Source organism: Coenobita brevimanus, chromosome 54 (assembly GCF_032717465.1).
Source record: "Coenobita brevimanus isolate Jiangsu-jjx chromosome 54, ASM3271746v2, whole genome shotgun sequence".
NCBI classification, from domain to species: Eukaryota; Metazoa; Arthropoda; class Malacostraca; order Decapoda; family Coenobitidae; genus Coenobita; species Coenobita brevimanus.
In genome coordinates, this window is record NC_137007.1 from 22131362 (window position 1) to 22151602 (window position 20241).

The 20241-nt window shown below is 39.6% G+C and overlaps 1 protein-coding gene across 1 annotated transcript in view; it reads right to left on the bottom strand.

Moving 5' to 3' along the window:
* LOC145401055 (guanine nucleotide exchange factor DBS-like) overlaps positions 1-20241 on the bottom strand; it is a 1269176-nt gene that overhangs the window by 73718 nt on the left and 1175217 nt on the right. The window contains exon 23 of the mRNA XM_080273428.1: positions 18088-18362. Within this exon, the coding sequence (XP_080129554.1) occupies positions 18088-18362 (275 nt within the window). The remainder of the gene's footprint in view (positions 1-18087; positions 18363-20241) is intronic.

The following is a 20241-nucleotide window of genomic DNA, read 5'->3' on the forward strand; positions in this document are numbered from 1 at the left end:
AACATCTAACTTACAATACTGGTTAGTGATACTGGTCGGTAGTTGAGTGGATTTTGTCTATTCTCTTTCTTGAATAGGGGAACAATGTTTGCTGTCTTCCAAATACCGGGTAGTTTACCATGACCCAAGGATTCCTTGAATGTTAAATATATTGGTCTACTTCACTCTTTTGCACATTCACGTAGCACCCAACATGAAATTTTGTCAGGACCATTTGCTATTCCTTTGTCTAATTTACTTAACTCCTCCTGTATTTCTTTTACTGATATTTGTATATCTAGTAATATGTGTGGGCATGCTTGTCCCATATCATCTCTCTCAAAATTATTTTTTTCTTTAAAAACTTATTGGAAATTTTTATTTAGTGCTTCACAAATATCTTTCTCTTTTGTATAGAAGATCCCCTCGTCCGTAATGGACTGCATTTTATCTTCAACTTGGTTTTGCTTCGGATGTAGCTTTGGTTGATCACTACTTTCATTTATAATGTCTTCCTCAAACTGTCTTTGGACTTCTCTTCTTATCCTTGTATAATTATTTTCTGCCTGTTTATATTTCTTATATGCCCTGTCATTATTGTGTCTTTTGTATCTGTTCCACAGCAAATCTCTTTTTTCTTTGATTTTTTACATTCTGTATTAAACCATTTATTTCTTTTCTTTTCTGCTCCTTTGTGTCATGGGATGTAATTTTGGACTCCTATTTCATAAAGTTCACAGAATTTTCCATATATGAGTATAACATTTAAATCTTGTCCTATATGCTCCTTTTCCCTTCCCAATCTATTTCTAACAAGTACTTCTTTAGGTCATGGTAGTTGCCTTTTTTGTAGTTTAGGCCCTTTTTGTAACTCTCATTACTGTTAACAATGTCATATGCGTCCTGAAGTAGCAAATTAACAGCCGTTTTCTCAGTCGGCTAAGCACCCGAATTGGGCACCCGCTCCCGAGCCTCGGACACCAGCACCCAACAACTGAGATTGGGTTTCTCAGTCAATGAATTTCTCAGGTGTGAGTGCCTGAGCCACGGAACCTAGCACCTGAGTGACCAGCACTGAGCTGGCAATACTGACCAGGCCTGCCTGTGGTAGTTATCACTACTTTACTACCAAATACTGACCAATCTTATTTAATTTTTCATAAATATAGGTACGTATATTATATTTTGGGTAGTTTTTTTTGCTTGGCGAAAATCATTTAAAAAGTGTTTTGAAAGATTGGTCAACAAGAGGAGCCAAGGTCATTCACTCACGGAACATTTACCAACATTACCAATGGTTTAAGGCATCTTAATTAAGGCAGGAAACATGATTTGGTATTGTTTTAAGCGTATATCTGAATGTACATTAGGTACATATTACTTTTTCCAACCGCCTGCAGTGGTGACATGCAGCCAAGGCAGACGATGGAGCTGGTTTGTTGACGATGGCTAGTATTGTTGTGGCTGCACCATACTCTTGTAAAACATTTGAGAGTGTACAAATTTTTAACAATACTCTGCACCAAAACATCGAAATATTATGTACTGACGTTACCCAGTACATACTACACGTATTTTCATATATTATTTTTAAAAATAAACATAAATTTTACAACAGCCTGCCCAGCTCGGACGGTGTACCCTGCCCGATTAACAGTCGGGTGCTTCCACCCAATTGTTCCAATAATGGCCGTGTCACAGGCCTCGGAAACGCCACTGAGAAAACCAAATAATTCTCGGGAGCTAGCAGACGACCTCGGGTGTGCAGTCCGAGGCGACTGAGAAAACGGCGGTAATACTTCATCGTCCCTTTTGCCGAATGGAGGGTGATACATTATATAGTCAATATCGTTTTTTTGCCTAATAAATATAAGATTTAGTACTGATGGATCATCAAGTCCTCATTCTCTGGTGTTTTCCTTTACATGTTGAGTTAGGAAAAACTCCTGCACAAGGTCTAGGAGCTTTTGGTCCCAACAGCATTCATGGCTTCTTACATCCAGAGTGTTCCAATTGATATTCGTATTGAAATCTCCCGTTAATATAATTCTTTCAGTTTTCTCTTCCATTCCATGTAGTAATAATCTTAAACTCTGAATTTTACTCTCTGCCAGGTCTTAATATTCACCTCTTTCTCAAGTGTCCATTCTGGGTGGCATGTGTAAATTTCCCACAATTAATGTCCCTTCAGATGTATTAGTCTCTACTGCAAACAGTTCTACTTATGAGAGTAAATCTAGTTCTATTTTTTTGACTTGTAGATTTTTCTTTCCGTGTATTTATCTATTTGTATTTATCTATTTGTAGTAAACAGGAATTGAGCAATGCTCGAATTGTCCTGTCTCCATATCCACATTTATCTAGTCTACCTTTACACACATGAATGTTTTTCTCATGCACCACCTCTTTGTCTAAGTCGTTCCAAATATTTAAGTTTTTACCTAATTTACCTAATTGTGATATACACGGAATGTACTATGCTCGTGGGTTTCCATCGCTGTTTCTCAATGAGTCAAATTTGGCTTTAAACTTGTTTAAGTTTTTAGACTGGACAATCTCTTCGTCCAGGCTATTCCACAAGTCTATACTTCTGTAAGGAAAGCTATATTTCTTGATATCCTTCGAGCAGCTTGACTTCTTCAATTTCATTCCGTGTCCTCTTCTTGCTCTCTTATCCCATACAAACAGATCTTCTTTGTCAATTTTATCTACTCCCACCATGGTCCTGAACACTGCAATCATGTCTCCCCTCTTTCTCCTTTTCTCTAAGGAAGGCAAATCCAGTTTTTCCAGCCTCTCTCTGTATGACAAGTCTGTCAGACTGGGGACCATCTTGGTTGTTGTTCTTTGTATTCTCTCAATCACGTTTATATCTTTCTTTTTGTGTGGGGACCACACTACCACTGCATATTCTAACCTAGGGCGGATCATTGCCACCATCAATTTTTTCATCATCTCCTCATCCATGTAATGAAATGCTACTCTTATGTTAGTCAAGAGTTTATAAGTCTCTCCAACTATCTTGTTAATGTGCTTTTCTGGTGACAAACTATCTTGGACCAGCACTCCCAATTCTATCTCTTCTCTCCTTTTTGTGATTAATTCATTACCCAACAAATAATTCAGTGATGGCCTCCTGGTACTTTTACCCATTTCCAATATATTACATTTCTTTACATTAAATTTCATTTCCCACGTCCGGCTCCAATTGTGTATCCTATCCAAATCCTCCTGCAGTATTTTACAATCCTCCTCAACCTCTACCTTCCTCAAGATCTTTACATCATCAGCAAACAGACTTGCATAACTGTTCACTCCATCTACCATATCATTTACGTAAATCAGGAACATTACTGGCGCCAACACCGAGCCTTGAGGGACTCCACTTGTTACTTCCCTCCATCCAGACATCCTATCCTTTATTACTGTCCTCATTTGTCTGTCTCTCAAAAAGTCTCTCATCCATTCCAGAAGTTTCCCCTTCAGTCCTCCTACATATACTAGATTCCACATTAGTCTTTTATGAGGTACTTTGTCAAAGGCCTTCTCTAAGTCTAAGTACACACAATCCACCCAACCATCTCTCTCCTGTACCACGTCAATCGCTCTTGAGTAAAAGCTCAACAAGTTAGAAACACATGACCTACCACTTCTGAATCCAAACTGACATTCAGCCAAAATATTCATCTCTTCTAGATATTTTATCCATCTGTCTTTCAGGATTCTCTCACACAATTTTGCGACCATGCTGGTTAGAGACACTGGTCTATAATTCAGGGGTTCTTCCCTATTTCCTCCCTTGTAAATTGGTACCACATTTGCCCTTTTCCATGCTTGTGGCACTTTCCCCTCTTCCAGTGAGCATGCGATTAAACTGTGAATTTTATCTGCCAGTTGTTCTCTGCATTCCTTCAGTACCCAATTAGAAATTCCATCAGGTCCTGGGGCTTTCCTTACATCTTGAGTTTCCAGTAATTTATACACTTCCTGTATATCCACTTTTATATCTTTTATCACCAGAACATTTCTAATCACTCCCTCCCCTTCCACAAGCTCCTTTTCTTTAATGAAAACTGACTGGAAACGTTTGTTCATTAATTCTGCTTGCATTACCGCATCCTTAAAGACCTCTCCTCCTACTTTCAGTTTGGTGATTCCTTCCTTTTGTTTCAGTTTGCCATTAACAAATATATAAAACAGTTTGGGTTCATCCTTGCATTTGTCTATTATACCTTTTTCAAAATACCTTTCTTCTTCTCTACATATTCTTGTGTATTCATTTCTTGTTCTTTTATATTCTTCCTTTGTTCTGTTGTTACCTCTCTTTCTCCAATTGTTCCACACCTTATCTCTCTCTTTTTTTGCTATCATACACCTTCTATTAAACCACTCCTTTTTCCTGTTTTCTTTCCCTCTTACTCTTGGTACAAATTTGTCCATTCCCAAATTATAGAGGTGTGTGTGTATGTGTGTGTGTGTGTGTGTGTGTGTGTGTGTGTGTGTGTGTGTGTGTGTGTGTGTGTGTGTGTGTTCTTACGTAATTGTTCTTACCTAATTGTATCTTTACAGGAATGAGTCAAGCTCGTACTGTCCCGTGTCTTGAACCATATTTATCGTACATATCCTTAAATTTGTGAATTGTTTTGGCACACACTAGTTCATTCGGTAGTGCATTCCACTGATTAATTGCTCTGTTTGGGAAACTGAATTTCCTTACGTCTTTATCACCTCTTCTTATGCAGATTTTTGCAATGTCCTCTTGCTGATGCTTCTCCATATGTTAAGTAATCATTTATGTCTATTTTCTCCTTCCCTGATATACACTTATATAGCATTATCATGTCACCTCTTTTCCTTCGCTCCTGTAGTGTTGGTAGATTCAGTTTATTTAGTCTTTCTTCGTAGCTTAGGTCCCTTAAGCTTGGTATCCATCTTGTAGTGGCCCTTTGAACTTTTTCAATCTTGTCTATATGCTTTTTGAGATGAGGACTCCAGACTACTGATGCATATTCCAGGGTTGGTCTAATGAATGATGTTATTATCCTTCTTAGCATGTCTTCATTTATGTATATGAATGCTATTCTCATATCTGCAAGCAGTGTATACATGTTCCGCACCTTCTCGCTGATGTGGTCAGCCGGAGATAGTCTGTTACTGATAATCACACCTAGGTCTTTCTCTCTTTCTGATGTGTATAGGGTTTTATTTCCTAACTTATAATCCCAATCAGGTCTTTTTCCACTTTTACCAAACTTGATTACATGACACTTGTCCACATTGAATTCCATTTGCCATGTACTACTCCATTCATGAAGTTTATTTAATTCTTCTTGTAGCTCCCTACAAGAGTCTGTGCTAGTAATTCTCCTTTGTATTTTTGCATCATCTGCAAACATATTCAGATAGCTCTCATTTCCAGTGTTACTGTTTATATCATTTATGTACACTAAAAACATGCTTGGTGCCAGCACTGAACCCTGTGGTACTCCACTAGTCACTTCTTTCCATGATGAGTAGTTTCCTCTTAGTACTGTCCTCATTTCTCTTTTTATGAGAAACTCTTGCATCCAACAAAACAGTTTGCCTCGAATTCCTCCTTGATGGTACAGTTTCCATAAAAGTCTTTGGTGTGGTACTGTGTCAAAAGCTTTCTTGAAATCTAAATAGATACTGTCCACCCATCCTTCGCTTTCCTGTATTGTGCTTGTTACTCTGTCATAGTAGCTCAACAGTGTGTGTGTGTGTGTGTGTGTATGTGTGTGTATATTTACCTATTTGTATTTATCTATTTGTAGTATACAGGAATTGAGCAATGCTCGTGTTGTCCTGTCTCCAAATCCACATTTATCAAGTCTACATTTACACATATGAATGTTTTTCTCATGCACCACCTCATCGTCTAAGTCGTTCCAAATATTTATGTATTTACCTAATACACCTAATTGCGATATACACAGAATGTGCAATGCTCGTGGGTTTCCGTCGCTGTTTCTCAATAAGTCAAATTTAGCTTTAAACTCGTTTAAGTTTCTAGACTGGACGATCTCTTTGTTTAGGTTATTCCATAAGTATATACTTCTGTAAGGAAAGCTATATTTCTTGATATCCTTCAAGCAGCTTGACCTTTTGAATTTCATTCCGTGTCCTCTTGTTGCTCTCCCATCCCATACAAACAGATCTTCTTTTTTAATTTTATCCACTCCCACCATGATCCTGAACACGGCAATCATGTCTCCCCTCTTTCTCCTTTCCTCTAAGGAAGGCAAATCCAGCTTATCCAGCGTCTCTCTGTATGACAGGTCTGCCAGACTGGGGACCATCTTGGTTGCTGTTCTTTGTATTCTCTCAATCTTGTTAATATCTTTCTTTCTGTGTGGGGACCACACTACCGCTGCATATTCTAACCTGGGACGGATCATGGCCACAATCAATTTTTTCATCATCTCCTCATCCATATAATGAAATGCTACTCTAATTTTAGTCAAGAGTTTATAAGTCTCTCCAATTCTCTTGTTGATGTGCCTTTCTGGTGACAAACTATCTTGGACCAGCACTCCCAAATCTTTCTCTTCTCTCGCTTTTGTGATTGGTTCATTACCCAACAAATAATTCAGTGATGGCCTCTTGGTACTTTTACCCATTTCCAAGATTTTACATTTCTTTACATTAAATTTCATTTCCCATGCCCGGCTCCAATCGTGTATCCTATCCAGATCCTCCAGCAGCATTTTACAATCCTCCTCAACCTCTACCTTCCTCAAGATCTTTACATCATCAGCAGACTTGCATAACTGTTCACTCCATCTACCATATCATTTACGTAAATCAGGAACATTACTGGTGCCAACACCGAGCCTTGAGGGACTCCACTTGTTACTTCCCTCCATCCAGACATCCTATCCTTTATTACTGTCCTCATTTGTCTGTCTCTCAGAAAGTCTCTCATCCATTCCAGAAGTTTCCCCTTCAGTCCTCCTATATATTCAAGTTCCACATTAGTCTCTTATGAGAAACCTTGTCAAAGGCCTTCTCTAAGTCTAAGTACACACAATCCACCCAACCATCTCTCTCCTGTACCACGTCAATCGCTCTAGAGTAAAAGCTCAACAAGTTAGAAACACATGACCTTCCACTTCTGAATCCAAACTGACATTCAGCCAAAATATTCATCTCTTCTAGATATTTTATTCATCTGTCTTTCAGGATTCTCTCGCACAATATTGCGACCATGCTGGTTTGAGATACTGGTCTATAATTCAGGAGTTCTTCCCTGTTTCTTCCCTTATAAATTGGTACCACATTTGCCCTCTTCCATTCCTGTGGCACTTTCCCCTCTTCCAGAGAACACACGATTAAACTGTGAATTTTATCCACCAGTTGTTCTCTGCATTCCTTCAGTACCCAATTAGAAATTCCATCAGGTCCTGGGGCTTTCCTTACATCTTGAGTTTCCAGTAATTCATACACTTCCTGTACCTCCACTTTTATATCTTTTATCACCGGTACTTTTCTAATCACTCCCTCCCCTTCCACAAACTCTTTTTCATTAGTGAAAACCGATTGGAAACATTTGTTCATTATTTCAGCTTGCATTGCTGCATCTTTATAGACCTCTCCTTTTACTTTCAGTTTGGTGATTCCTTCCTTTTGTTTGAGTTTGCCATTGACAAATATATAAAACAGTTTGGGTTCATCCTTGCATTTGTCTATTATACCTTTTTCAAAATACCTTTCTTCTTCTCTGCGGATTCTTGTGTATTCATTTCTAATTCTTTTATATTCTTCCTTTGTTCTGTTGTTACCTCTCTTTCCCCAATTGTTCCACGCCTTATCTCTCTTTTTTTTGCTATACACCTTCTATTAAACCACACCTATTTCGTGTTTTCTTTCCCTCTTACTCTTGGTAAAAAATTTTCCACTCCCAAATTATAGAGGTCTAGAAAGATATCCCACTTTCTCTGTATCTTTCTTGTTTCTCTGAAATTTCTGAAATCTGCATTCTCAAAAAAGTTTGTCAATCCTGTAAAATTTCCTTTCCCAAAGTTGTATCTTCCCTGTCTATGAAGCTCATCTCTTGGCTCGATGTTTCCTATTATCATCTGGAACTCAATGACCACATGATCACTTTTTCCTAAAGGACAGAGATATTTCAATGATTCTATTACATCGGGTTCTTTGGTAAACAGTAAATCTAGTCTTGCTGGTGTGTCCTCGCCTCGAAACCGTGTCTCTTCTTTGACCCATTGCGTCATCACATTATTCATTATTATATTTAATAACATAGTGCCCCACAAATCCTCGCCGCCTCCCGAGTACCATTCCTCCCAGTTCACCTCTTTGCAGTTAAAGTCTATCTATCTATCTATCTATCTATAGCCCGACGCCCTAATCCCGCAAAGGGTGGCTGCAGACAAAACGCCTCCAAGTCACTCTGTCACCCACCATTTGACTCCCCTCCCCCCAACTCACCCCCCCCTCCCTCATATACCTCTCAACTCCATCCCTCCACCTCATCCTCGGTCTACCCCTCCCTCTCCCTCCCTCCACCTCACCTACATACACCCTCTTAGTCAGTCTTTCATTCTCCATTCTCTCCACATGTCCAAACCACCTCAGTGTATTTCTCCTAATCTTTTCAACCACATCCACATCTACCCCACAACGTTCCTTCACTTCTTCATTCGTCACCCACCAAAATTATATTATTACTTTTTCATCACATTATTCATTATTATATTTAATAACATACTGCCCCACAAATCCTCGCCGCCTCCCGAGTACCATTCCTCTCAGTTCACCTCTTTGCAGTTAAAGTCACCCACCAAAATTATATTATTACTTTTCTCAATTATTTTTTGTAAATAGCTAGACATATCAGACAATATCTCCTGGTATTCGTCATCATTCCATGCTCTCGTCTTAGGGGGAACATACACTACCGCCATATCTCTCTTAACATTCTCTCCAGTTTCTAATATCATATATATCACTTCAGCCCTGCCTTCTCCCATTTCCACGGTATCTACATTTATGTTGTTCTTCACTGCTATCATCACTCCTCCTCCCGTTTTTTCTTTTCTGTCTCTTCTCCACAGTTTATATTTACCATCTCCCAAATGAACATTAATCTCTTCTCTTAATTTGGTCTCTACAAAGCACATGACATCAGGTTCATCTTCTCTCAAGAAATCATTAATTTCGAGCCTTCCTGCAAATTATTTTTGATGTTTTTTATACCCTCTTCTCTACTACTCTCCGTCGGTATCACTTCCTCAACTTCTGATCTTTCACAGCCATCCCCCTTAGTTTCCTTCACTTCTATTTCCTTAAATACCACTTCCTTACTTTCATATCCATTACTCCTCAAAAAAAAGTATTACATTCTTCCTCTGTCCTCCTATCGTTTTTTTGCTTTACTTCTTCCTTCAATGATTTTAAAACTTCTCTTTCTTCTTCATTCAAATCTTTTCGTATTATAACATTTTCCATCCCTGCCTCTCTGCTTAATTTCCAGGTCACTTTGAGTATATCATTTACTACACTTTCTGCTGACAACTTGACTCTCATTGGTCTTGTTTCCCCTTTCTTATAAGGCCCTATTCTCCTTACTTCTTCAATTTCTTTTACCCACTTGTCTCCTTCGGGATCAATCTTGCCTAATATTCCTCTTACCAGGTTCGTGTCTTTATCGAGTCTCACGGATCTAACCTTCTCTTCCTCCTCCCTGTTTCCAAATATTACCACACATCTGTTCCTTTCTACAGTTTCTCTCACTATTTTCTCTTTTTTCTTCAGTATTTTCACTACATCTTCTTCCAATTTTACCTTGTTCATTTCTCTTTCTTCCTGGATGATTTCTCTTAAGCTGTGCACTTCCTTCTGTTCTTCTTCTACGTGTGCCCACTTTGCTTTTTGCTCTTCCAATTCACCGCTCACCTTCTCCGTTTTATCAGTACTCTCTTCTAGTTTTCTCCTCAGTTCAATATTTTCACGCTTCAAATTTCTTATTTCTTCATTCGCCGTCTCATTAGACTGGATCAGACTCTGTATAGTAATCTCCGTATTCTCAGACACATCTTTTAATACTAGATTCTCCACTTTCTTTTCAAGTTCACTAATCCTCATAATCAATGTTTTAACCAGATCCATGATATTAGTATTGCTATCAAATCCTGGAAATTCGAGTCCCTCAGTGTTTACATTTTCGGCCATGCTTGAGGTTGGTTACAACTTGCAGTACCAAAACAGCTGTTACCGAAAATACTACAACATTCATGTACACTCTTGCCAGTAAATCTTTACATCTTTGGTAGTCTATATTAACTTACTGTATTTTAAACTGAAAACAAGACCATAGAAGACAGGACAAACATAATTCCTGAAACTATTCAAGGTTTGCGGCAGTGGCTGAGCCTTGCCCTGGGAGCAGGCTGTGTGTATGTGTGTGTTCGGAGCGCCGATGTCCTACCTTACCTAATTGTATCTTTACAGGAATGAGTCAAGCTCGTACTGTCCCGTGTCTTAAACCATATTTATCGTACATATCCTTAAATTTGTGAATTGTTTTGGCACACACTATTTCATTCGGTAGTGCGTTCGATTGATCAATTGCTCTGTTTGGGAAACTGAATTTCCTTACGTCTTTATCACCTCTCTTCTTATGCAGTTTTTTGCAATGTCCTCTTGCTGATGCTTCTCCACCTCTCTTCTTATGCAGTTTTTTGCAGTGTCCTCTTGCTGATGCTTCTCCATATGTTAAGTAATCATTTATGTCTATTTTCTCCTTCCCTGATATGCACTTATATAGTATTATCATGTCACCTCTTTTCCTTCGCTCCTGTAGTGTTGGTAGATTCAGTTTATTTAGTCTTTCTTCGTAGCTTAGGTCCCTTAAGCTTGGTATCCATCTTGTAGCGGCCCTTTGAACTTTTTCAATCTTGTTTATGTGCTTTTTGAGATGAGGACTCCAGACTACTGATGCATATTCCAGGGTTGGTCTAATGAATGATGTTATTATCCTTCTTAGCATGTCTTCATTTATGTATGTGAATGCTATTCTCATATTTGCAAGCAGTGTATACATGTTCCGTACCTTCTCACTGATGTGGTCAGCCGGAGATAGTCTGTTATTGATGATCACACCTACGTCTTTCTCTCTTTCTGATGTGTGTAGGGTTTTATTTCCTAACTTATAATCCCAATCAGGTCTTTTTCCACTTTTACCAAACTTGATTACATGACACTTGTCCACATTGAATTCCATTTGCCATGTACTACTCCATTCATGAAGTTTATTTAATTCTTCTTGTAGCTCCCTACAAGAGTCTGTGCTAGTAATTCTCCTTTGTATTTTTGCATCATCTGCAAACATAGTCAGATAGCTCTCATTTCCAGTGTTACTGTTTATATCATTTATATACACTAAAAACATGATTGGTGCCAGCACTGAACCCTGTGGTACTCCACTAGTCACTTCTTTCCATGATGAGTAGTTTCCTCTTATTACTGTTCTCATTTCTCGTTTTATGAGAAAGTCTTGCATCCAACAAAATAGTTTGCCTCGAATTCCTCCTTGATGGTACAGTTTCCATAAAAGTCTTTGGTGTGGTACTGTGTCAAAAGCTTTCTTGAAATCTAAATAGATACTGTCCACCCATCCTTCCCTTTCCTGTATTGTGTTTGTTACTCTGTCACAGTAGCTCAACAGATTAGTAACACATGATTTTCCTTTTCTGAAACCAAACTGTCTTTCTGTTATCATACTGTGTTCTTCTAGATGATTTACCCAAGCTTTTCTTATAAGCTTTTCTAATACCTTGCTTACAATACTGGTCAGTGATACTGGTCGGTAGTTGAGTGGATTTTGTCTATTTCTTTTCTTGAATAAGGGGACAATATTTGCTTTTTTCCAAATATCAGGTGTGTGTGTGTGTGTGTGTGTGTGTGTGTGTGTGTGTGTGTGTGTGTGTGTGTGTGTGTGTGTGTGTGTGTGTGTGTGTGTGTGTGTGTGTGTGTGTGTGTGTGTGTGTGTTCTTATCTAATTGTTCTTACCTAATTGTATCTTTACAGGAATGAGTCAAGCTCGTATTTTCCCGTGTTTTAAACCATTTTTATTGTACATATCCTTAAATTTGTGAATTGTTTTGGCACACACTATTTCATTCGGTAGTGCATTCCACTGATCAATTGCTCTATTTGGGAAACTAAATTTCCTTACATCTTTATCACCTCTCTTCTTATGCAGTTTTTTTAAGTGTCCTCTTGCTGATGCTTCCCCATACGTTAAGTAATCATTTATGTCTATTTTCTCCTTCCCTGATATGCATTTATATAGCATAATCATGTCACCTCTTTTCCTTCTCTCCTGTAGTGTTGGTAGATTCAGTTTATTTAGTATTTCTTCGTAGCTTAGATCCCTTAACCCCTTAACCGCAGAGCGTCACTTTCGTAACTTAAGCACTTTTTATCCAATTCAGATCACAACTGGTGGAAGGGTTGATGGTAATGAAAGAATGAAGGAAGTCTATTTAGAATAATCAGTTAAAGATCAAGGTTAAATTTCAACTTATGAGTTTGAGGATAAACATTATAACTAAAACAGTTTTGATCTGATTTGGTCTTAACTTGGCAGAAGGGTGAAGGATAAGACAAAGGGCTGACCTATGGTTTTTTAGAACAACAGGTCAAAGATCAGAGTAACATGGCAAAATCAACTTTTTTTTTTTTTTTTTTTTTTTTTTCAGACAACATGGAATGGTTCAAGAATGAGATGGGTAAAAACAGTTCAGTTTTGAGAACAAGAAGTCAAAGGTCAAGGTCAAAAGGCAATGTCAGCTTCAACACTTCTCCATTTGGATCAGAGTCAGTGAAAAAGTTAAGGATCACACAAGAATGAAGTACAGTAGTTTGATTTTAAGAGCAACTGGATGAATCAAGGTCGTATCATAACATTCATATCGTTTATAAAGGCTCCAACATACTTGCAAGCATCAGCCTTGGTCACCTAATGGCAAGTGACTCTCCATGCTGCTCATTCTCTGGCAATCTCCCTATTCAGTCCCTTATCCCTGAGGTCTCACTCTATGACCTTGTCCCAGGTCTTTTTTGGTCTGCCTCTCACAGCCCTACCCCCAACATTCACACTTCTCACCTTCTGTACCCAAGACAGCCTCCATCCTCTCCATAATCATGCCCAAACCATCTCAATCTATACCTCATCATCACAACACCATAACAATCAAAGTCCTTCCTTCCTCTCAACTATTCAACCACAATCCTAGACCCTCCAGGCCTCACATTCAAGGATGCTCTACACATCCATGTAACCACTGTCAGTTCTGTATGTCTGAGCTACAAATATCCTCTTCCTTTACTGCCCAGGTCTCACCACCATACAGCATTACATTCCTAACACATCCTGCATACAAAGATCCCTTGGCATGGAGGGAGAGCCCTCTCAATACTAGGAGAGGCAAGAGCTCCCTAAGCTTCCTCCAGCCACTCCTTACTCTAGCCACAGAGCTAGCTCTACCCCACTTCCAGCACATATGTCTCCCAAATAACAAAACTCCTCTAAATACTCAGGAGATTCTCCAGCAGGATCAGTTTTTTCACACCTGACAATCTCTACATACTCTCCCAATCACACCACACAAACAAAATGAATATCATTTCACAGCCTGCCTCTAATACCACTACATCTCTTATGCACCCACTTTTTACAAACATTGCATAAGATGGAGTTACTTCCCACACCACTGTGGCAAACTGCACCTGGCCACATTCCTTCTGCTTTGACAGTACTGTCACCAGTCCAAGATATCATCACTTTTGTTTTATCCATATTTACTCTCAGACCTTTGTGCCCCACTCCAATTCTCCAATTCTGAAGCCTTCATCCGCCTCCCTTTTCTTCTCTGCACTCAACACCAATTCATCATCATGCAACATCTCCCAAGGAAGTCCATTTCTGAAGTCATATGAGAGAGCTTCAAACACCATGAAAAGCCATAAGGGGCTCAAGACTGGCCCTTGATGCATGCCAACATTCATGGAAAACTCATCACTAAAGTCTCCATTCACTCCCACCTGGGTGCAACCACCCACATATACAGCCATAACCAGCTGTAACTCCTTAATCCCAAGGTTTCTCATTGCCAACTTCACCATTTCCCTAGCGACTCTGTCAAAGACCTTCTCCAAATCAACAAACAACAAGGTATAGCTCCCTTTTCTTTTCTATACATTTTTCCTGAAGCTGTCAGACAATGAATATGGCATCAGTCGTCCCTTTCCCTGGAATAAACCCAAATTGCATCTTAACAATATTCATTCTTTCCCTTACCATACCTTCTATATTTCTATCCATTACCTTCATTATCTGGTTGAAAAGTTTAATGCCTCTATAATTTCCTCTTTCCAGGGCATCACCTTTCCCATTATACACAAATACAACCACAGTCTTCAGCCAGTTATCTGGGACAACACATTCATTTTGTTTTTGTTTTTAAAGGCTTCAGCATGCTTGCATGCATCAGCCCTGGTCACCTACTGGTGGCTCTCCATGCTGTTCTATCTCTAGCAGCCTCCCTGTTCAGTCCCTTATCTCTGAGGTCACGCTCAATGACCTCATCCCAGGTCTTTTTCAGCTGACCTCTCACACCCCTACCTCTAACATTAACACTTCTCACTTACTACATCCAACTGTCATTCCACACTCTCTCCTGATGCCCAAATCACCTCAATCTACTCCTCCTCATGTTTAATTGTATTTTTCAAATCAGTAACTAAACCCATTCCTATATACCCTGAGACTTTCAACACTGCGGCAGTCAACCTAGACACAATCACTGCCTTCACCAACTGCATCCTGGCTATTGCCCTGCTCACAGTGGCAGCAAAACTGAAGGCCAAGGGCAAAACACTGGATCCTCTGACTCCAAACCTTCTCTGTTCCACCCAAATTCCTCATTCAGCAGTCAGTTATAATGCTCTCTCCATGCATCTTTAATATCCTCATTGTCCATCACTAACTTTCTTTCATCATTCTTCCACACACTGCTTACCTACGACATCCCTGTTTTCCCCCTTCATTAAATTTGCAGCCTAAAATACCATATTCCTTTCAACACTATTTAGGTTGTCCAGTAAAATTCTGAGACTCAGATTTTGCCCTGTATACCTTTCTTGCCCTATGCCTTGCAGCCAAGTAATGTATTCCACTCTGTTACCACCCCTTTTCATTGGGAAAAGTCTTCTTTTCTCCTTAACTGTGGCTTCTACACCCTCATCCCATTACCATGTTATCTTATGTTTTGGAGAACCCCTTGTCCATCCACACAATGAATCAATAACTCTCATGGGATTGTCCTTGAGATCTTTGTACTGCTTATTAATACCTACATCACGACTGTCAACAGCTCCCTGTTCAGCCACCACCCAACCTTCTGTTTGCCTTTCTGACCAGAGATAGTTGAATCTGGCTACTATTATTCATAGATAATCAGCTACTTTCTTGTTTCCTCACATACATGTTGCACCCAAATAATGTTCATCACCTCCCCGAATTTGAGTATCCTTTCCCCTTTCACATTTCTTGTAACATATACACATCCCCTATGTACTCCATCATATTCTTGAGTCACTTCATCAACATAATGATTTACATCCCCACCGAAAACTACAATCTCAGCATCCCCCATACCATCAACCACATATACCAAGTTGTTCCAGAATCTATCTTTTTCTTCATTATCCAAGCCATTCTGTGGTGCTTACACTGATATAACTGAAATAACAACTTTACCAAACAATATTTTCACTGCTATAATCTTTTCACTTACTCACAGGGGAACGTACAATAAAATGTTCAACTGTTATTTCGGTTGTAGGACAGAGGTGTTGCACCAAGTATTCCCCCCCACCCTATATTTATTTATTTATTTATTTTAACCCCTAGAGTCCTGGATACCTGGGTGAAGCATGTGATGATGAGCCAATCCAGAGGGACTCTTCAGGACACATAATGCCAGAAACTCTGTGACCATGATGGCTCTATTCAACTACGTCAACCCAATGCATAACCGAAATGGGATCCTAGGCACACGTGAACATCTTTCTTAACTAATACCGCTAAAAACAGTTACACACAGCCAAATGGTATAAACTTCTGTTGCCTTCTACAGGCAATGGAGAAGCCAGAGTCATGATAACACCACAAAAGAAGATAAATGGTTGGAGATATGCAGCATTTATTAACGTACTGTGCAATACATCTCGCACAACATCTGCAGGCCTAGTGAGTTAAAATACTCTAACTAGATGGATAGGAACCACTATAGTCTGCATCTAAGGGAAGGTTGGGGTTTATTGCTCACATAATGCTGCCCAGGGGTCAGTGGGGCTGGTCACCCTCACCTTAAATGTCAGGACTAAGTAGCTTAACCCCAGGTTGCTATGTTCCTGACAGAGTAAAAAAAACAAGGACTAGATAGCATATCAAATATAGGTGGGGCTAGAAGCATTCCTCTCCATATGAGGGATGCCAAATGGAAAACCCTGCAAAATGGAAGAAATTAAAACTAAATACATTTCATCAGAATTTTTGGTGAAGGTTTCTCAACCCTTTGAAGCATTGCTGGAGTTATTAACATCCTTCACCTACACACCCTGTCCAAGATGGCTCTCCCATGACATCACAAATGTCTGGTAGTGCTATCAGAGGGGTTCTGAAACCACTCCTCATTCAGGGGTACCCAAATACTGCTGGCAGAAAGAAAACCAAATGATATATCATGACCTTCTGGTAATTCTTTTACATTTGTTTGAAGAGTATGCTTTCATAATAAACTGTACTGCTGGAAACTGCTAATGTACCCTAATAATTAATCCACTCACATGCTTCACCAAAATGCTAAACAGTTTGATCTTGATATATATAATCTCAGCTCTCTGGGCACAGGATGTCTACTGTGTCTTTATTCTGGTCACCAACAGGTTATTTTACTCAATCCAAGTGCTTTTAGAGCTCAAGAAAATAAATGTTACATTGTTTAGTTTATAAAAGAAAAAAAATGCATTCCTCTCTTATTGCAATTTGAAGTAAAAAAGGCAGTTTCCATAAAAGTATTTGCCTTACCTGAACCTGTGCCATCTACACTTAAAAAAAAAAAAGTGGAGGTGGGGGGGAGGACCAGTAGATTTCATTCATAAGTGAAATGAGCAATAACCACCCATTTTTACTGGTCTGTTCAGTATCTTGAGTGCTGTGACTCAGGAGTGCTAAGCTACGCCAAAAATTATGCTCCTGTTGCAGAACACCTTAGACCTATAATACTTACAATTATTACAGTACATTCATTCATTCATTCATTCATCATCTAATCCAGAGTTGTCCAATGAGGAGCGTAGGAGTCCGGGGCTAATCAAGTTGGTCCTGACATTTAAGATGAAAGTGACCAGCCTCACTCATCCCTGAGTGGCTTTTCATGAACAATAAACCCCAACCACCCCTTGGATATAACCCTGCACCAGCTGAATCTCATTGGAGCACCATAATTACCCACTAAACCACCAGGCACCACAATTTGGTTATATGGTTATCACCCAGTGTAGTACTTAGTTTCCTGGTGAACAGGAAACCATTTAGCTTGTCACTCAGTGTACAGTCACCCACAGAAAAAAGGAAGAAGAAAAAATGAAGGACAGAAAGACAGAAGGGGAAGGAAGAAGAGAAGGAAGGAAGAGAGGAAAGGGCAGGCAGGCAAGAGCAGCACTACATCAAGTGAGTGGTTTGGACAATATTGCTCCATGTATAAAATGAAGCTTCTGCTTGCTGGGTCGTAAGTGTTTTATTACTGCATAGTTCCTCTTCAACAACCGGATCATCAAGCAGCACCCTAATTTCACACAAGTACCACATAACATAGTGGTTTATATAAAATATTTAATACTGTAAACTACGATATACAGCACTTTACACAAGGTTCATTCTCAAACATCACAAGAAACACTGCTACTGCTAAACAAGCCGTAAGTCATTTACTACCCATAACACAAGTATTATTTCAATTATAAAATAATAATAATATGCACCAATAGTTGACTGACCTGTGCTGGGCAGTGGGTGAAAGAGGTGGGATGCGTATGCCATTGAGACTGGCTCCTTTCTGTATCCTTGAGGAATACTGTTTGATGTTCTCCCCTTTCAGGTATTCAAATTGATCAAGTAGAACGCGTTTTATCTCCCTCACCCACGTCTCTTTCACTTCTGCAGAAGGGGCTAATATTGTGTGAACTTCCTGTCGTCCTTGAAGCCAAACCTCAAACTTCCGAACATCACCCTTGTTGCCACGGACACTCTCTGTTAACCCAACCTGAGACATCTGATGGAAGAAAGTTTGAATGAGAAAGAGATATAGTGCTGGTTATAATACAGTAAAAAAATTCTTTTTCACTCTCTGCTCTCTCTCCTTATGATGGCACCCTAGGAATAAGCTGTCAAAACTGCAACATTATGCTGGCATTAGAAGAGGTGACTGGGAGAATCATCCCAGGCTCAAAGAGCTGGAATACTTGTCTCCACATATGGTGCTATACACTGCTTATGAAGCACAATGAGTTTCTCCTGAAGTCATCTATGATATATCCCCTCTTGATGAAACCACTTAGGCTACAAAGCCCACATGGGTGCTGTGCACTACCATATTTCTGAGTTGTACACCAATTTATCCAGCCTTCTTACATTTCTTTGTACTTACATGACTCAGGCACCTCAGTGGTGGAACACAATGGTGCATCTCAAATCTTGGGTTCAAACCTAAGCCATGGCAGACATTTAATGTGGGTGCTAGCAGTATTCACTTTAATATTCCTCCATATATTTGCACCATGTCAGTACATCAATGACAGATGACTATAATACACAAAGCTACAGTCATCACAGCACTTTTTCTTTCACTTGCATCACTCTGACAGACACCCCTTCCCCATTCATACTTCACCAGCAAGGGGAAAGGTTAATTCTGGATATCACTCTCCCTCCAATGAAATGGCTTTGTCCTGCAGTGAACTAGTACATATGCAGAGTACAGTAAACTCTCAATTATCCAAAGTCGTAATATCTGGCCCAAAGCAAGATCCAGTGCTGCTGGCTCAGCTCTATTAATGCAATATCCGGCAAAATTATGCAATATCTGGTGCTGAAATGGATGTAACTGGCACTGCTATGCAATATCCTGCATCAAGGTGTATCAACCAGCCTGTAAACGGTAGCCAGCCAGCACTATATGACTGCATTTTATCATTACTTTATTGTATTTTATGCTTAATTTTCAACTTTTACTCATGGGAAAGTTTTTAGGACTGAAAGGTGAGATGGATAATAATGCAATATCAGGCTCAGTGCTGAATAGTGAGCTGGATGCAATATCTGGTGTAGGGCTTGGCTGAATTACGCTGGATAGTTGAGAGTTTGCTATATGTCCTTGATTCACTATAGGACTGTGCAGCATGCTAGTGAAAGTGTGTTGTTTATTTTGTACTAGGTCTGCATTTCTTATTTAGAATTTTTTAATTTTTTCCATCCATCCATCCATCATCCAATCTTTTTTTTTTTTTTTTTTCCTTTTTTAAACATTCACTAGACACTCAGTTTATGATCTTTTGTGTTAACCAATCTTACTGTTTAAAGGGAACAATATATAATGGCCCCTTTTACTCACTGCAAGGAAGCTAATATGTTAACCCGTAGAATCCCGCAGTCAGCATGGTGCTGACGGTACAAAACGTCTCGAGTAATCCCAGCGACGTGATGGTGCCAACAGCATAATTCGATCGCTGTAGCATGTCTCTGACTGCTTCAATCTAGCTAATTATTTGCTAAGGAGTAGCTTAATGTATTGGCAACATTGTGCACAAGCACTTGTAACAATGAGTTTGGTTCTGCATGGCTGGGTAACATCAGCGTGCCACTGTCCGTCACAGCATTACAATGTCGTGGAAGTCACGCCATTTTTCCGCTTCATTGGGCTGGAGGAGGTGGTTGACACTGTCACATGGACCCTCTGTCCCTTCATTTAGTGATTCTATAGAAGAGGAAGACCTGGACGACTCTTCTGGGGAGGAATATGAGCCAGTGGAGAAGGATATTGAGAACGGGGATTCCCCCACTCTCCTCCCCTGTTCTCTCTCATCCCGTCCAGCTGGGCGGGAAAACGTAGCTCACGGCTTGGAAAACTGGGCTAGAAACACGATGGACGGCCA